Here is a 20,434-nt window from a genome sequence, read left to right as displayed (position 1 = left end):
GTCCTTCTCTGCAGACACACAGGAAGCTTTCTACTTCACCTATCACTCATAATGAAGCATGCCTATTACCGTATGTTCCATCAGATTAGACCAGGGCCCGTGTGGCTGAGCCGCCGGGTTCATCAGGGGTATCATGCTGTAAAATGCCAAATAGGACCAAACCAGCAAATATGACAACAAATAAGCAGAGCGGACATGACTGCAGGACAAGTACAGCTCAGCTGCATGGCCTCACGCCCATCCCCGACACTGCGGGGCCACAGCAATCTCTTCTCTGGCATCAGCCTCTCCCACTGGGACAGGGTTACACTGAAATTTCAAGTTTGACCAAAATCAATATTGTGGGCAACTGAAATGGCAAATTAATGCATTAATCACCCATCAGTAGGTATAACATGGGCCACGCACTTAACCTCTCTGCACCGCAGTGGGTGAGAACTGTAAAAATCTGCAGAAAGAAAGGATAACTGTGCTCCAAGTGCCGATTCCTGAGAGAAGCCCTCTATAGTTTGTGAAAAAAGCAAATCTGACCCCAGGCCTACACTTCACACTGGTCAGTACCTTCCTGCATGTCGCTGCAGCCACCCAGAAAAGTGCAGAGATGTATAATGATCTGGAAAATACTGTCTGACCCAGATATGCGCTGCCCACCCAGGTTTACTATGGCCGCAATAGCCAGCATTAATCAGGTCATTATCAGTTCGACAAATGTTGCATAAAATCAACAGAACAAGCAAATGTAACAAACTTGGAAAAATCACTTTGTAAAATATGATTCTTACTAGATGGTGGCCCGATTCTAACGCATCGGGTATTCTAGAATATGCATGTCCACGTAGTATATTGCCCAGTCACGTAGTATATTGCCCAGCCACGTAGTATATTGCCCAGTCACGTAGTATATTGCCCAGTCACGTAGTATATTGCCCAGTCACGTAGTATATTGCCCAGTCACGTAGAATATTGCCCAGCCACGTAGTATATTGCCCAGTTACGTAGTATGTTGCCCAGTCACGTAGTATGTTGCCCAGTCACGTAGTATGTTGCCCAGCCACGTAGTATATTGCCCAGCCACGTACTATATTGCCCAGCCACGTACTATATTGCCCAGCCACGTACTATATTGCCCAGCCACGTACTATATTGCCCAGCCACGTACTATATTGCCCAGCCACGTACTATATTGCCCAGCCACGTACTATATTGCCCAGTCACGTAGTATATTGCCCAGCTACGTAGTATATAGCACAGGCCACGTAGTATATTGCCCAGCCACGTAGTATATTGCCCAGCCACGTAGTATATTGCCCAGTCACGTAGTATATTGCCCAGCCACGTAGTATATAGCACAAGCCACGTAGTATATTGCCCAGTCACGTAGTATATTGCCCAGTCACGTAGTATATTGCACAGCCCACGTAGTATATTGCACAGCCCACGTAGTATATTGCCCAGCCCACGTAGTATATTGCCCAGCCCACGTAGTATATTGCCCAGCCCACGTAGTATATTGCCCAGTCACGTAGTATATTGCCCAGCCATGTAGTATATTGCCCAGCCACGTAGTATATTGCCCAGCCACGTAGTATATTGCCCAGCCACGTAGTATATTGCCCAGCCACGTAGTATATAAATAAAAAATAAACATATACTCACCTTCCGAAGGCCCGTTGAAGTCCTGGCCCTGTGTGCGGTGCACGCGGCAGCTTCCGGTCCCAGGGTTGGTATCAGCGCAGGGCCTGTGATGACGTCGCGGTCACATGACCGTGACGTCATGGCAGGTCCTTCTCGCATACCATCCTTGGCACCGGAACCTGCCGCTTGCATGGAGTGGTCACCGGAGCGTCGCGAGGAGCGGGAAAGGTGGCGGAAGGTGAGTATATAATGATTTTTTTTTTTTTTCATTATTTTTAACATTAGATCTTTTTACTATTGACGCAGCACAGGCAGCATCAATAGTAAAAACTTGGTCACACAGGGTTAATAGCGGCGGTAACGGAGTGAGTTACCCGCGGCATAACGCAGTCTGTTACCGCTGGCATTAACCCTGTGTGAGCGGTGACTGGAGGGGAGTATGGAGCGGGCACTGACTGCGGGGAGTATGGAGCAGGTGCCGGGCACTGACTGCAGGGGAGTAGGGAGGGACTAATCGGACTGTGCCCGTTGCTGATTGGTCGCGGCAGCCATGACAGGCAGCTGGAGCAACGAATCAGCGACACGGGATTTCCGTGACAGAAGTTGCCGACAGACAGAAAGACAGAAGTACCCCTTAGACAATTATATATATTGATTCTTCACTTATAAGCCACTTCTCCCTCTGCCTCCTGGGCTCATCAGCTGAGAAATAGCTGAAATCCATCTTGGTCAAAGCAAGACAGACTGTGGACTCACTGAGGGATCACACTACAGCTGCCTACTGGAGTCTGTGGAGAGTGGAGTGGGACAGACAGCAGCACAGACACACAGACCCCTGCAGACACTTTTTAGTAAGCGTTAATCTCGCAACAGAGCTGGATTCACATCCGCACTGTTCAGTATTGCTTTATGATGTCTTCTGTGCTGTTATTTCTGAACATGTGCTACATAGAGTCAGGAGATCAGGACTCCGTCTATTTCTATGTGCAGTGTATGGGTAAAAAAATAGCAACTAATCTTCACCCACTAGCTCACAGGTTAGTAAAAATTAGAGAAAGAGGCTGCAGAGGGAAAATGTGGTGATTAATAAGTGAAGGATATAACGGCCAGAAATAGGGTATTCCTTATCTACAGGCATTACAGATTATTCTGAAAAGTTAACTGGAATGACAGTTATACTCTGAACAGCACAGACAGGTGATCACAGATGCCCAGCATGGCAGTGTATATACAGGTGCTCACAGATGCCCGGCATGGCAGTGTATACACAGGTGATCACCAATGCCCAGCATGGCAGCGTATACACAGGTGGTCGCAGATCCCCGGCATGGCAGCGTATACACAGGTGATCACCAATGCCCGGCATGGCAGCATATACACAGGTGATCACCAATGTCCGGCATGGCAGCATATACACAGGTGATCACCAATGCCCGGCATGGCAGCATATACACAGGTGATCCAAAAGACATACTGATGGGGAATTTAGATTGTGAGCCCCATCGGGGACAGCGATGATAATGTCTGTAAAGCGCTGCGGAATACGTTGGAGCTATATAAAAATAAAGATTATTATTATTATTATCACCAATGCCCGGCATGGCAGCATATACACAGGTAATCACCGATGCCCGGCATGGCAGCGTATAAACAGGTGATACCCGACATCACAGTATATACAAAGGTGATCACCAATCCCCGCACAATCCAAACCTGCCAGACTGGTCCTGACATATTCATGAACTAGGACAGGAAACTATTTAATAATTGTACATTCCAGGATACATGAATACAATAATTGCACATGCAGGAGGACAATGCGCCTGATGACATCTCACTTTACTACAATTCTCCACGTCCCCCATAGACGTTACCCGCATCCTAGAGCAGGGGGCAGTGATAGCAAAGAAATGAGAAAGCTGCTACTACTCTACTACATTCAGCAGACCAAGAGATGAAAAAGGATTAGAAATTAATGTTTGTTGAGTGGAAATTTGTTGTCAGTCAGAAGAGGGGAATAAACCTCTCCTAGATGCCTCCGCAAGAACAAAATGATCAGACATGCTGAAATCCAACATGCCCAACACTTCTCTCCCCAGCATCTGCTATCGGGGAGAGTACGCACTCCAACACACCTTACCACCAATGTACTATATACAAGTCGTTCAGTGATCACTTAGCAGCTTGTTCACACAGACTAACGAGCAACAATAGGAACAGAAGGATCGCTAATCACGACTAATATTCGCTACAATATCACGTTGCCAACGCGCTGCCGAGGACAGCGATTTTCTCTTTGCCGGCATAAACAATCCATCATCCAACGAACAAGCTTATTGGGCGATCGCTGACATGTTTACATAGATGGATAGTTGGGAACGAGGAATGCTACGGACGTCTAAATGCACCATTGCTAGCTGCACAGTTCATTACAAAATTAACCAGTTCTAGACCAGGCCATTCTCCATCATTTCTGACATGGGACATATTCAATATTTTTCAGAGCTCTAAAATGTGTTCTTGTTTAAATATTCAAGTAATTTTTGCATTTTCTTTAGTGATACGTGGGGTTTCATTTTTATGTTGTTGTTTTTTTTGCTCATATTGAGAGGTATTGGGGAAAAAAAAAGTATGGTAAATGTCTTTTTCAATATTACAAAAAAAAAAAAAAAGGTTGTCCACCAAAAGACCACTAAAACACATTGTAAATTTTAAAACACATAAAGAAGCACATTTAGGAATGGGTTTTCTATACATCACATCCACTGTGCTTTTACACAAAAGAAAATGGCAGAACTGCAACTGGTGCCTCAATGGAGGTCTGTAAACAATAAGAAGATACACTACAGCCATTTGTCACTTCAATATCCCCTTCCCAACATGCGCGGCACATGTACAGCACATGTCATGTCTCTCCTTTGATGTGGGCTTCGGGATTAATAAAAAGAATTAAACCAATTGGTAAATGGCGTAGCGGGAAAAAAAAAAAGTCAAAACGCCAGAATTAAGTTTTTTTAGTCACCGCAACTTTGCATTAAAATGCAATAACAGGCGATCAAAAGATTGTATCTGCACCAAAATGGTATCAATAGAAATATCAGCTCGATGCCAAGAAAATAAGCGCTCACCCAACCCGAGATCACAAAAAATGGCGACACTACGGGTCTCGGAATATGAAGAATTTTTTTTTTTTTTTTTTTTAACCTTGGATTTTTTTTCCACCACTCAAATAAAAAAGAACCTAGACATGTTTGGTGTATATGAACTGGTAATGACCTGGAGAATTATAATGGCAAGTCAGTGTTAGCATTTGGTGAACATGGTTAAAAAAAAAAAAAAAAAGAAAAAAAAAACAGTTGTAGAATTGCACTTTTTTTTGCAATTTCACTGCACTTGGAATGTTTTTCTCTTTTTCTGTTACAGGACATGGTAAAACCAATGGTGTCATTGAAAAGTACAACTCATACTGCAAAAAACAAGCCCTCACATAGCCATATTGATGGAAAAATAAGTTATGGCTCTGGGAAGAAGGGGAGCGAAAACAAAAAAGGGCTGCGGCGAGAAGGGGTTTAAACGCTTCAGAGTTTGGATACCGGGAAGCGATTAAGAGATGTGACCTCTCCATTCTGTGGACGGCTTCTGATTGCCAGCCGCCCGCCCTCTATATTCAGAGTAAAGCCGCCATCGGCGGAGCTGCTACAGGAACGGTGGTAAAGCAACCTCAGGAAAACCACCGCTAGCATCCTCCTGCAGTGGCTAACCTGGGAACACCCCGCCAAACAATGCCGTGTGCACATAACCTAAGAACGTTTATTTCATGAAGCGTCTTTTGGGCAGTGCCAAGTTTGGGGCAAATTCCTTTAGAGAAGTGATGGGTTTGACATGTCGCTGTCCTGCAAAGAGAAACGTTACACCTTGGATCCTAGTCAGACGCCTCTCTCCCAGCCAAACCAGATCTCACACTTTGCACTGATGCGGGGCAGTACCCCGAAACACAGTTTCTACAAATTGAGATTTTGGCTTTTATCCCAAGTCATGTGACAAGGCTCGTTAGAGAGTCGATAACGACTTGTAGAATTGCTTTTTCCTATAGGTAGCGCTAGAGTTCTAGTCCTGTCCCTCTCTGAACAAACAATTTGCAAAGAAGTGACATGCCTGGCGTTTTTCAAAACCTGAAGTGGAAAAAAAACATTTAAAGACCGAGAATATGATTAAATGATGTTACAATAGAAATTAATACAAAGAGTCTATTAAGCAACTTTTGAGCTATTTTCCAACCATTTTTTGAGGATCAGCTCCAAAAAACTCTGTGTGAACATCCCCCGAGAGGTCCCTTGTCCACAACAGACAAATCATAGTGTCCGATCACCAGCAGCAATCATCATCGGGAATGATGGTCCATCATGTTGAGAAATCATCTCATCAGGGAAACATCTGCACATCTGGCTCTAAACAGGGAAACACAGATCCACACAAGTCCATTCACACATCTATTTTCTATGCGCCGTATCCGAGAAAAACTCTGTGCATGTCTTATTCTAGTCTATTCGTGTCTATGGAAGATAGACAAACCAGAAGGCACACATTACCGGCCGTGTATTATTTGGATTTCCCTGATCTGGGTTTTTATCTTTTAGCCTTCGCAAAATCGGACACGATCGTGTGAGAGCAGCCCAAGACCTCATTCCGATGTCCCCATTATAATGTATAGGACTGTTCACATCTCTGCTTCTTTGTGGACTATGTCGCTGCAAAAAAAAGAAATCACAGACACAAGCCTGAGTCTCGGGTCAAAATACCCTGCACAAGTCTATCGGCCCATGAAAAATCGCAGATAGGTGTAAACAGCTGCGGAATCCACACAAAGAATTGACATGCTGCGGAATAAACGCTACGTTTCCGCGCGGTTTTGTCCACAGCATGTGCACTGCGGATTTTGTTTTCCATAGGTTTACATGGTACTGTACAACGCATGGAAAACTGCTGCGAATCCGCAGCGGCAAATCCGCAGCGTGTCCACATAGCCTAAAGCTAGTTTCACATTTGCGGAGGGCTGCGTAGTTCCTCCGTTAAGCCCCGCCCACTGATGCACCTTTTCCTTCAGCTCTGCCTACGTCGGCATGTGTCCTGCGTACCTATCTTTAACATTGGGTACGCAGGCCATGCGGATGGATGCAGATGCCTCTGCATGTGTCGTTTTGACACTGCGCCGACCTGCGTCGAACGCAACATGTTGAATTTTGTTGCGGTCAGCGCATGCGGAGGCATCTGCATACATCCGCATGGCCTGCGTACCCAATGTTAAAGATAGGGTACGCAGGAGCAGAAGGGAGAGGCGCGGTAGTGGACGGGGCTTAACGGAGGAACTACACAGCCCTCCGCAAAGCCCTTGTCGGCAAATGTGAGACTAGCCTAAGGGCATGTTCCCACAGTCAGTAAACGCTGCAGGTTGGATGCTGTGTACATCCGGATCGTCCAGATGTTACAGCATAGTGGAGGGGATTTCAAGAAATCCCATGTCCACTATGCGTTCAGAGACGCCTACGGCTTCCCTGCGGAGACAGACATGCAACGCGTCTTTCCAGACCGCAGCATGTCTATTTACGTTGCGGAGACGCTCAGTTTCCGCTGCGTAAATTACCCATTCACTATCATTAGATGCAGTAAAACCACGTTATCTTCTTAATCACATGCGTATTAAGTACGGGAACGCAGCATACTACGCATGTGTACTAATTTACATAGCAGCGTACCTTGTTTCAGCCAGAAGTTCACATACACTGCTGACAGCGAGAACTGCAGTGCACGTGACTTTACACAGCGGAAACTGATAGTCTCTGCTACATAAATTGACATGCTGCAGTCTGGAGAGACACGCAGCATGTCCGTCTCCGCGGGTGATCTGTGGGGTCGGTGAACGCATAGTGGGCATGTGATTTCTTGAAATCCCATCTACTATGCTGTAACAGCTGGACGCTGAAGATGTACACAGCATCCAACCCATAGCGTTTACAGTCCGTGTGCACATACCCCAATAAACAGGAAATCACTTTTTTCCTTCCCAGAAGCCAACTTTCAATTAGCTTTATTTCAAGTGACAAAAAAACGCATGCAATGAAAAACGAATCAAAACCGCATGTAAAAAACACTTCAAAAACGCAGGTGACCTGCCAGTGACCTCAGATGCAGATTTGGTGCAGACTTCACCTGCGTCAATCCTGATTCTTTGTGTGGAATCTGCAGCGTTTTTACACCTGCCCCTCAATAGGAATCCGCACAAAATCTGCAGGGAATCCGCAATGTGTGCACATACCCCAAGAGGCCGGCGACCACCTGTGGCCATGGCATCTTATACTATGCACATTCAGGGGTCTGTTGCTGCAGAATTGGTGCTGATTTTGGAGTAGGGGGTTTCTTTCCCCATCACATGTGCACATTTTAGGGCTTTCAGCAGACACGATCTCCCTGGTGCCGTACATGACATTTCTCATCATGGCTGCTCTCACTGTTGTGCTTTGGGTCACACCTGAACACTAATACATGTGGATTTCTGAGCTCTAAGGCTGCGTTCACACTGTGACACGTGACGTCTTAGAAATCCCGATGACCCCACGACATTCTCAAGCAGCAGCCACTGGGGAGTTTCTCCTGAAGCGTCTTTTGTGTTGTTTTTGGAAGTTTTTGTGACGTCTTTATTACCGGTGTATTCAGTGAGGGTTTTTTCACTACATTGCATAATAAAAAAAAACAGTAGTTATTTTATAAGCAATGAGTATGAAAAATGCTCAAAAAAACCTGCCGGCATCTTCAGGGTTTAGATTGACTTAACGCCAATGGGTTTGGGTTTTTTTTTTTGGAGCTTTCAGTTTTTGGAGAGTTTCTATTAAAAAAAACTAGGCAAAAATAACTCAGTGTGAACACCCCCCCAAGCCCCTGTTCACACCGCACAGATGTGTCAGGAATGAGCCGGCCGCAGATTGGCGCCTTAGATACTGCGCATATTACAATCCGTGCGGATATCTGCACGGTGTGAACACGGCCCCGACCGCCATACGTTCCCATACCCAGATGCCAGGACGGGCACAGGCTACATGTCCAGCCACACTGTGCCCAGGGCAGGCTGGCAGACAGGGCTGCAGCTGGCACCTCCCTGGTAACAGTGCCCATACACCAGCTCCCATGCCCAGGGCTGCAGCTGAGGGGGCACTGCTGGGCACCCAGCTTTCCCAGGAGCAGGCACTAGTGGGGTACTTCCCAGTATGACAGGAGAGGGGCCGGCACCAGGCCATGCTGGACAATACGCCGGCTCCCAGCTGCCCCAGGTCAGCACAGAACCTGGCTAGGCCCGGCCGCCCCGCTCTCCGTTCCCGCTCCTGGCCGCCAGTGTCAGTCCCCGGCCGGCAGCTGTGCCTGTGCCGCCGCCGGACAGCGCAGGCCGGGCTCTCACTCACCATGTTGGTGCTCGGCCTCCCGGTGAGTGTGAGTGGTGCTCTCCGCTCTCACGGGCTCTCTACGATCTCGCTCATGCGCAATGATGCTGCGGCCTGCGGCACGTCCGGAGGGATGAGGCCGGCACAGGAGGACAGGGCGCCGGGGACAGAGCCGGAGAGGCCGCGGGGAGACAGTGCGACACAGGGGGCGGAGAGAGGGGACAGGGCAGTGCCAGTCATGGTGCCCGCAGTCACACGGTGTGGGGACGGCCTGTACCGTGGGTGCCCACAGCTCAGACACCGGGGCCAAGGCTGTTATGTGCCAGCATGGCCGGTGGGCAGGGGTCTCCCACCTGGCATTCCAGCGGGCAGCTTGGACGACCACCTGCTACATACTCCACAAGGCCGGGTGCGGACGTCTGGGGGTCACCTAGGGGCTTCCAGCCGTGGAGCATCACCCATTATAGTGTAGGGGCTGTTCACATGGCCTGGGGGTGAGACACAGTAATCCCCCATAGAAGTGTATGGGCCTGCGCCAGTCACAGACGGATGGCAGCGCTGGGCGAGCCATGACTGCGGCCTCATCACACGTCTGCCTCTTACGGACGATCATGTTCCGAGCGCGGTGCTGGGGTCGTCAGTGTTTGGCTACGTTCACATTTGCGCCTTTGGGCGCAGCGTCGGCGTCGCAACGCACGATGCATGAAAATGCTTGGAAAAACCTCATGTTTTTTTTGACACATGCACTCAACGTATGCGTCGTAAAACGCAGCGTATTTTGGTAAAATCTTTGCATTTTAACCAAAAAACGCAGCGTTTTCCGACGCATGCGTTTTCCTAAAGTGATGTCATTCTTCCAAAAAAAAAAACCCAAATAGTGTCTAGACACTAGATAAAGACCACCAATGGCTAGAAGAGGGTGGGTGGAAAATGTAATTGTCTATATATACCCTGGCAGAGATGAATTCCTCCCATTTTGCTTGTGTTTCCAGCATCATGATGGCGCGTCCTATGGCGAGTATCTACATGGATATGGAGATGGATTTTGCCTTGGCTAATGCCTATGCTATCGCCTATTACCATCAAAGGAAAAGGGATAAACGGAGAAGGATTCATCGGCGCTTTTGGCTACACCCTATCGTGGAAGTCCGGGAGAGCCGTGGAGCCTACCATTGCTTGTTTGGCGAGCTAAATGACAACCTGGACAAATATTTTGAATATACCAGGATGTCTCAAGACAGCTTCCGCTATCTGCTGCGTCTGGTGGAAGGAGCCATTACCAGGCAGGACACGCAGCTTCGGCGATCAATTTCTGCAGAGGAACGGCTGCTGGTGACTCTACGGTACGTAACGTAGCATGACAGTGATATTTTCTGCCCTTGTGCCCTTTTTTTTTTTTTTGGTAAGGGTTGGGTATGGTACATGTATTTATTTTTATTACAATGTACTTTAATTTAATTTCTTTATTTTTCTTCTTGGCAGTTTCCTGGCTACCAGAGAGACCTTGAGATCCCTGCATTTCCAATTCAGGATTGGAGTCTCCACACTTTCGGGTATTATTGCCGACACATGCCGCGCATTGTGGGACAATCTCCGAGAGGAATTTTTACCCGTTCCTACAAGTGAAATATGGGAGGCCAACGCCAATAAATTTGACCAAGTGTGTTCTTTCCCTAACTGTATTGGAGCGGTGGATGGGAAGCACATTAGGATTACAAAGCCTGCAAGAAGTGGATCTCTGTTTTTTAATTACAAAAAATACTTTTCCACCGTGCTCATGGCAATTGCAGGTGCGGACTGCAGGTTTCTCGCCGTGGACATTGGTGCGTTTGGCCGTGCAAATGGCTCACGGACATTTAAGGAGTCTGATATGGGCCGAAGATTATATGAGAACAATTTTAATTTCCCCCAGCCACGACCTCTTCCCAACACCGAAGGCCCGGCAATGCCATTTGTTGTGGTGGGGGATGAGGCGTTTCAAATGTGTGCCAACCTACTGAAACCCTACTCCAGTCAGGGCTTGGACCACACAAAAAGTATTTTCAATTACAGACTGTCCAGGGCCAGAAGAACTGTGGAGTGCGCCTTTGGCATCCTTGTCTCCAAATGGCGTATATTAGGATCCGCCATTAATCTGAAAATTGAGACAGTGGATGAGGTGGTGAAGGCTTGTGTGGTTCTCCACAATTATATTATAGCCAAAGAGAGACTGAATGTGGAACTCGATGAACCCATACCAAACCCATTGCCCGATTACCAAAATGATCCTCTGAGGACAAGTGTTGAAATTGCACAGATGAGGGATCGATTTGCTTCCTATTTTGTTTCAGATGTTGGCCGTGTGTCATGGCAAGATACCATGGTGTAGTGTTTATGTTTTACTGTTGTACTTTATTATGGTTTTAACTACAACAATAAATACCTCTACTGTGACTGTGCTAAAAATATAATATAATGATAATAAAATATTTCTGCAGTATTATGTGTAATAAATGTCATAAGTTTTGGTGGGTAATGTAATGTTCTTTCAAATTTGGCATCTACCTATACTTTATAAATGTTTGTGTTTTGACTAAACGTACTTTAATGTGCCCTATCTACAAACTGGCTACCCTTTTTTTAAAATGTTTAATAAAAAATAGTTTACAGTTTTTTAGACTTCTCCAAAGTCCATTTTTCTACCAACTGTGCTAAAACGGTGTACCGCCCAAAACGTACTCTGGTGATCACCAGCTCCCAAAAAAAACCCACTTTTGTTCACATGGCCGTGTGTTCTATAGTTGAGCGAACAAGATCGGCTCCCTCCTTGTCAAACTGTCAAGTTTCCAGACTAGTTGCATGTGGAACACGGCTTCATTGAGCGCGCTGGCTGATCATCAATTTTCACCCGCCGCAGCTGCATGTGCCGCGGCAGTGTGACTGGCACCACACCATGGCGAGGCCAACAAATAGGCTTCGGTTGTGCATGGGTTGTGCCACTCACACAGCCTTGGAACATGCGTGTGCGGTGCCGGAAAAAAGAAGATCATCAACCGCACACCAGACAGCCGGGTCCATATGGAAGTATTTGGAAAGTGTTCAGCTTGCCAACGAGGGAGCCGATCTTGTTCGCTCCACTCTTGCGAGTCTAAAGTATTGAAGTCAGGATGCAGAAATACATCCTGATTCAAATAGTGTCAACACTTTGCAACGTGACCATTGCAACCACTTACCGGAGCACTGACCTTATTCTATGTATACAATCTATGTCAGTTAGTGTTTGTAAACACCTCATAGAGCAATGAGAGACAGCCAAAAAAAGGCAAAATATAAATTGTTGAAATACTGTCTGACATTGCATATATATGAGGTGTTTAAAACAAAAAATATGTGTAGACGGCACACGGTGTGAGTTGCCGAGAAGTACACTGCACAATTAAAAACACATTGTTTGCAAAATAACAGTTTTAATAGGGGAAACAGGAAAAAAAGGGGGAAATAAAACTATGGGGTATCAACCTCAGCTACCATGGGTGAGTGGTAAGTCTCTGCGTGGGAGTGGGGAGAGGAAGAGGAGGATGATGTGGAGCCGTAGTCCAAGAGACTTGAGGGCAAATCAAAGCCCTCTGTATGCCGGCGAAGATAAAGCCACCTCTGCAGAGGAGGGAGGAGGCAACACAAGCCTGCCACTTGTTCTTGACTGGCGCTGGCTGCTCCTGCTCCGGCTCGACCCCAGCCGAGATCTTGGTGTCTGTGTTGGAGCAGCCAGAGCCTCAGCTGCTGATCTTGTAGTCTTCCTCCTCTTTTTTTTCCCTCTGCGCCTTCCCCAGCAGGACGGGTTCTGGAGGCTGAGGGCCTAGCAGGAGCAGGCCTCGGCGGCTCTGTGTGATGGTGTCGGTGGCGGCGTCCCTCGGCACCCGGACCTCGGGAGAGTGGCTCTGCAGCAGGAGTCTGAGTCATGCTAGCCAGCGACGGCACTACGGGCATTGTAGTCGCTGACTGCATGATCCGAGCCTGCTGCAGAGCACTCACGTAGGCATTGTTGCAGGCCTGCATCACCGAAATCTGGAGTTTCGGCGTAAGATGTTCCACCATGCCCTTCGCAATGGCACTAAAAAAATGCTTTGCCGGCCTCGAGAGCTCGGATTCCATCGTTTCAAGGCGCCGGTCGATATTAGACAGAGCTGTGTCCATTCTATCGCCCAGCGCCTTGAAACAATTCTGGAAGACCGTGCTCAAATGCAAAAATTCGAGCATTAGCGGCCTGTCCGAGGCCCGCTGGCGCTGTCGGGAATACCCGAAGGAAGGAGCGCCAGTGGCCTCGGCCAGGGGAACACCTGATGGACCGGCTGCCGGTTCTCCAGATGGTGGTGCATGCCTGCTCTCGCTGTGGGATGGCTGTGACGGGTCAGATGGCGATTCATGAAGGACCGGTCCAGATGGGCCAACAGGCTCGAGGGTGCGGCTGTGTGTTCTGTGGAAAGATAAGGAAAACATTAGTATTACAAAAAAACAGATCACATACGCCAATTCCTGTAATATAATAAAGTTAACATTACATAACTCTACAGTAAAAATTTTTAAAATATAACTCCGTGTGTCTGTCACTCTGTCTGTCCTTAACTCATAATTCGCTGATTGTTCTCGCCAGCTGCCTGTCATGGCTGACGCGACCAATCAGCGACGGGCACATTGCAGAAGAAAATTAGCGAAACCTTCCCGCAGTCAATGCCTGTCGCCCGCATACTCACCACTGTCATTGCTAACGGCCGGCGTTCATAAAAAAAGATTTTGGACTAAAACCATAAGTGTCAGCAACTCTTTAGTATTGACGCTGCCTATGCCGCATGAATATTTAAAAATTAAAAGTTACAATTTGATTTGAAAAAAAAAAACATTGTTGCCCTCTGTTGGCTATTGAAACGACCGACCGCCAGATTTTACGATGATCGCAGGACGTGCCATGACGTCTGTGACATGTGACAGGGACGTCATCACAGTTCCTGCGATCAGAACTACCCTGGCTCGGAACGGAAACTGTCGTGGACTACAAGGGCTGTCGCGGTAAAATTAAAAAAAAAAAAAAAAATGGATGGGCAATATACCATGGCACTAGTGAAAATGTAACGTGGCTGGCCAATAGACTACGTGGAATGGCCAATATAAAACGTGGATGGACAATATGCTATGTGGCTGGACAATGTTTTATGTGACTGGGCAATATACGATGTGGATGAGAAATATAATACGTGGCTAGGACATGTACTGTGTGGCTGGGCAATATGCTATGTGGCTGTGCAATAAACTAAGTGGATTGGCAACATACTATGTGGATGGTCAATGGCTTGGCCATGTACTATGTGGCTGGGCAGTTAGCTATGTGGACATGCATATTGTGCAGTACCAGATGCTTTGCACCAATACTTACTCTCGGCGGCCAAGGACCGGTCTCAGAAACTGCAATGCCCTTGTATATTTGTACGTGGACGTCCTTGCCGCAGCAGCACCACTTCGAGCCTGCTTCTCCTCCTTCCGCAGGCCCCGATTGAAACGGTCCTTCATGGATCGCCATCTGGTCTTCAACTTTTTTACTGTGAATGCAAACAAAAAGGTAAGAAAATGTACATTTCCAAATGATAACACAGCCGTGTGCGATGCAACAAAGTTGAAGGCGTTGATCACATCACACACGGTTGTGTTATCCTGGACTGATGGGTCTGAGCGGAGTTTCAAAAATACTTACCAAAGTTTGATTTGTCCGCAGTGGATGCGCTGTCAAAGCCATCCCACAGCGATTTTGCCACCTCCGCCCACATCCGTCTCAACACAACCTGGTCCGCGTGCTTGGGGTCACGGCTGTCACACAACGGGCCACGCTCCTGTATGCTGGAAATAAGGAGATCTACATCTATACTCTCATCGTGGTCCCGTTGTGAAACCTAGAATAATAAGAACATTAATGATAACGTTTTGAACAAATTGCCAACAACAACCACCCACCAGCCCCCCCCCCCCCCCCCCTCCACCCGAAAAAAAAAAGGAAATAAAAAAAAATTCCTTTGGTTTTGAAAAATACTTACTCGCCATCTTTCCGCCACAGCTTGGCCCCGAGGTCGCTGCTCCTGCTGGGTCCCTTCCTCCTCACTTCCAGAAGCCTGTAATTGTTTACAAAATAAATTAGTGCCAAGTGTACAAATGACAGCAAATAGTAAGCAACTGTACATAACTCACCGAACTCAATTGCGCCTTGTGGCTTGATGAGTTGCTCGCCATTATATACAGTGGGGCAAAAAAGTATTTAGTCATTCAGCAATAGTGCAAGTTCCACCACTTAAAAAGATGAGAGGCGTCTGTAATTTACATCATAGGTAGACCTCAACTATGGGAGACAAACTGAGAAAAAAAAATCCAGAAAATCACATTGTCTGTTTTTTTATCATTTTATTTGCATTTTATGGTGGAAAATAAGTATTTGGTCAGAAACAAACAATCAAGATTTCTGACTCTCACAGACCTGTAACTTCTTCTTTAAGAGTCTCCTCTTTCCTCCACTCATTACCTGTAGTAATGGCACCTGTTTAAACTTGTTATCAGTATAAAAAGACACCTGTGCACACCCTCAAACAGTCTGACTCCAAACTCCACTATGGTGAAGACCAAAGAGCTGTCAAAGGACACCAGAAACAAAATTGTAGCCCTGCACCAGGCTGGGAAGACTGAATCTGCAATAGCCAACCAGCTTGGAGTGAAGAAATCAACAGTGGGAGCAATAATTAGAAAATGGAAGACATACAAGACCACTGATAATCTCCCTCGATCTGGGGCTCCACGCAAAATCCCACCCCGTGGGGTCAGAATGATCACAAGATCGGTGAGCAAAAATCCCAGAACCACGCGGGGGGACCTAGTGAATGAACTGCAGAGAGCTGGGACCAATGTAACAAGGCCTACCATAAGTAACACACTACGCCACCATGGACTCAGATCCTGCAGTGCCAGACGTGTCCCACTGCTTAAGCCAGTACATGTCCGGGCCCGTCTGAAGTTTGCTAGAGAGCATTTGGATGATCCAGAGGAGTTTTGGGAGAATGTCCTATGGTCTGATGAAACCAAACTGGAACTGTTTGGTAGAAACACAACTTGTCGTGTTTGGAGGAAAAAGAATACTGAGTTGCATCCATCCAACACCATACCTACTGTAAAGCATGGTGGAAACATCATGCTTTGGGGCTGTTTCTCTGCAAAGGGGCCAGGACGACTGATCCGGGTACATGAAAGAATGAATGGGGCCATGTATCGTGAGATTTTGAGTGCAAACCTCCTTCCATCAGCAAGGGCATTGAAGATGAAACATGGCTGGGTCTTTCAGCATGACAATGATCCAAAGCACACCGCCAGGGCAACGAAGGAGTGGCGCTTCGTAAGAAGCATTTCAAGGTCCTGGAGTGGCCTAGCCAGTCTCCAGATCTCAACCCTATAGAAAACTTTTGGAGGGAGTTGAAAGTCCGTGTTGCCAAGGGAAAAGCCAAAAACATCACTGCTCTAGAGGAGATCTGCATGGAGGAATGGGCCAACATACCAACAACAGTGTGTGGCAACCTTGTGAAGACTTACAGAAAACGTTTGACCTCTGTCATTGCCAACAAAGGATATATTACAAAGTATTGAGATGAAATTTTGTTTCTGACCAAATACTTATTTTCCACCATAAAATGCAAATAAAATGATAAAAAAAACAGACAATGTGATTTTCTGGATTTTTTTTTCTCAGTTTGTCTCCCATAGTTGAGGTCTACCTATGATGTAAATTACAGACGCCTCTCATCTTTTTAAGTGGTGGAACTTGCACTATTGCTGACTGACTAAATACTTTTTTGCCCCACTGTACTTTGACAATTCTGCAAGGAAAAATGTAAAAAAAAATTACAGGAAAAGCACAAAAACACTGCCACATAAAAGAAAATAGCAAAAAATTAAAATACATCATTACTACCACAACGGACTGATCACTCATAGGACAATGCCAACTCCGCAAGCGCTGATCAAACCACAACGCCATACATTGCAATAAAAATCAATGGCAGATACGACACAATGCAGAGTATAGCAAAAGCTGAAGTCAGTTCCAGAAAAGATTAAAAAAAACAATTCAGCAACAACAGCCCCCTATGTAGCAATCAAAAAAATTAGACACATATACCTTTTTGGCATAGCAAAAAAAAAAAAAATTACAAAGGTCAAAGAAAAGGCAAACTAGCATAAACCGCCATACTTTACAATAAAAAACATCAAGACATGACCCAAGAAAACACCATACGGTTACCCCCAGAAATAGAAACAAGAATTAAAACCACATAAACCAGAAATTAAACAAGAAAATCCTTAAAAACACAGTGGAACAACCACATGACAACAGAAGAACCCAAAATAAAATTAAAACCAATCCAAAAACAAGCAAGGCCGGAGACAAGAAAACGCCATCATGTAACGCCAGAAATACATCAGAACCATATATAAAACCACAGATTTTCAATAAAAACCCACAGTGTCATAGCCGTTATAAAGTACAGACCAAACATTGCACAAATTGAATTCAAAATGAAGAAATAAAACACAGAAAACAAATGCAATGAGAATTTATATACTTAAAACCAGAAATTAAACAAGAAAATCCTTAAAAATACAGTGGAACAACCGTATGTCAACTGAAGAACCCAAAATACATTACAACCAATCCAAAAACAAGCAAGGCCGGAAACAAGAAAACGCCATCATATCACGCCAGAAATACATCAGAACCAGATGTAAAAAAAACATTTTCAATAAAAACCCACAGTGCCATAGCCTTAAGCAAACATTGCACAAATTGAATTGAAAATGAAGAAAAAAAACATAGAAAAAATGCAATGAGAATAGATACTTACAGCTTGTGAAAGCAGATCTCTCTTCAGGTGTTGTCTGGCTGTATTGCAGCTGGCAAATGACAATGCCAACCCCTTTTTTTTTTTTATTTATAGGGTGTTTTGTAGTGTCTAGACACTTTTCTTGTTTTTTAGTAAAAAGACGCATGCGTCATACAACGCACAGCGACGCAAGTACCTGCGTCGCTTGCGTTGTCAATAGACTTCAATGGGTTTTTTGGGCGCATCGGTGACGCAAACACGACGCATGCGTTTTTTAAAAAAATTTTGACGCCGGAAAACTGCAACATGTTGCGTTTGCCGCGCCCCTCCAGGTGCGCTCAAACGACGCATGCGTCGCAAAACGCATGACAATGCATGTCCATGCGCCCTCAATGCTAAAGATAGGGGCACATGACGCATGCGTCGCTATGCGTCGACGACGCTGCGCCCAAAGGCGCAAATGTGAACGTAGCCTTTATGCGGACAGTCCCTGAAAATCAGACCACATTCAGATGGCATCCGAGTGCAGGCCGATCTGTCACAGACCCATACACTTGCATGGTCAGTTTTGATGAGAGCGAGAGGCCGAACATGGAAGGGGAAACTGCAGGTTTATTTTTATTTCTGATGTTTGGCCACGTTCACAGGACTGTATATTCGGTCTGATTGCTGCCCATGTAATAAACCTCACAGACAGCGCTGGGTCCAGTGTTATTTAGTAGGACTGGGGAAATGACTTTTAGGCTACGTTCACACTAGGAATTTTTTCAGTAGCAGAACCTGCTCTCTGGGCAGGAAAGAAGCTGCAGAAAAGCAAGTTTTAGGCTACTTTCACACTAGCGTCGTTTGGCCTCCGTCACAATGCGTGGTTTTGGAGAAAAAACGCATCCTGCAAAAGTGCTTGCAGGATGCGTTTTTTTCTCCATTGACTTGCATTAGCGACGCATTGCGCGGATTGCCACACGTCGCATCGGTCGTGCGACGGATGTGTTGTGTTTTGGCGGACAGTCGGCACAAAAAAACGCTACATGTAACTTTTTGTGTGTCGTGTCCGCCATTTCTGACCGCTCATGCGCGGCCGGAACTCCGTCCCCTCCTCCCCGGACCTTACAATGGGGCAGCGGATGCGTTGAAAAACTGCACCCGCTGCCCCCGTTGTGCGGCGCTTTCAACGCTAGCGTCGGAGCGTCGCATTGAGACGTGCAGTGCACGACGCTAGTGTGAAAGTAGCCTTACTTGTTTTTTTCTTGCATTATTTTTCATGCTACATTTGTCGCTTGTGCATGCTGATAAACTTTAGTGCAAAACAAAAACTTCTCATTCTATTTAAATCAGATTTTGGCATAAAAAATGCTGCAAAACCTGATACCTACGTTTTTTGAGCATTTTTTCATCTCCCATTACTTTCAGATGGGTGAAAACTCTGAAGGAAAGGACATGCTTCATTGTGCAAAAACCCATGCAAAGCAAAAAAAACCTGATGACAAAAACCAATTTGTGTGCATGAGATTTCTGACTACCTCATGGGCTTTACTGGTTCTGTAAAACGCACCGGAAAATTTTCATAAACCACCTAGTGTGAACATACCGTTCTTGTGTCCACAGACAGTGTCAGAACGGGAAAAATAGCAGCAATCGCATATACAGTAGTGTTCAAAATGATAGCCGTCTGATAGAACTAAAAAATGTTAGTAAAATTTTTGGTAAAAATTATATTATCAGATGTCAAACAATTTACCAGTTGGTGCAGTAGATTCTAAGAACACCAACAAACGCCGCTCATGATCTGCATGGTTTTGAGTCTGTGTATTAGAATAATTGAAAGAGGGTGTTCAAAATAGCAGTGTGGAGATCAATTAGTGAGGTCGATCATTCTGTGAAGAAGCAGGTGGCCCTTATTTTGGGATGAAGCCGGGACATGTTGTACATGCATTTCTCCTTAAAAGGCCGGGATCACACATACGCGAGATACGGCCGAGTCTCGCAGGTGAAAACCCAGCTCTGGCGTCGGCACTACAGAGCAGAGTGTGCAGCTCCATGTATTGCTGTGCGGCTGCACGCTCCGCTCCGGAGTGCCGGCGCCAGAGCTGGGTTTTCACCTGCGAGATTCGGCCGTATCTCTTGTATGTGTGATCCCGGCCAAAACCTGAGAATATGGGTCATTTGAGAAACTGTTCAGAGAACAGCGTACTTTGATTAAAAAGTTGATTGGAAAGGGTAAAACTTATAAAGAAGTGCAGACAATGATAGGCGGTTCAGCTAAAATGGAAAGCCAAACTAGAGAGACGTGGAATAAAATGGAAGACTACCATTCAAATGGATGGAAGAACAGCCAGAATGGCAAAGGCTCAGCCAATGATCAGCTCCAGGATGATCAAAGACAGTCTCAAGTGAGTACTGTGACAGACGATGCCTGTGTGACGCTAATCTCTTAGCAAGAAGTCCCCTAAAGTCCCACTGTTAATAAAGACATGTACTGAAGTGGAT

General features: G+C 46.1%; 1 protein-coding gene across 1 annotated transcript in view; it reads right to left on the bottom strand.

Moving 5' to 3' along the window:
• Positions 1-9,367, bottom strand: part of DCUN1D1 (defective in cullin neddylation 1 domain containing 1) — a 30,292-nt gene extending 20,925 nt beyond the window's left edge. The window contains exon 1 of the mRNA XM_077290432.1: positions 9,087-9,367. Within this exon, the coding sequence (XP_077146547.1) occupies positions 9,087-9,089 (3 nt within the window). The 5' untranslated portion in view covers positions 9,090-9,367. The remainder of the gene's footprint in view (positions 1-9,086) is intronic.
• Positions 9,368-20,434: the final 11,067 nt, after the last annotated feature.

This window comes from Ranitomeya variabilis, chromosome 2, assembly GCF_051348905.1.
Source record: "Ranitomeya variabilis isolate aRanVar5 chromosome 2, aRanVar5.hap1, whole genome shotgun sequence".
Taxonomy (NCBI): domain Eukaryota; kingdom Metazoa; phylum Chordata; class Amphibia; order Anura; family Dendrobatidae; genus Ranitomeya; species Ranitomeya variabilis.
The sequence above is the reverse complement of the archived record's forward strand: the minus strand, read 5'-3'. Positions and strand labels throughout refer to the sequence as shown.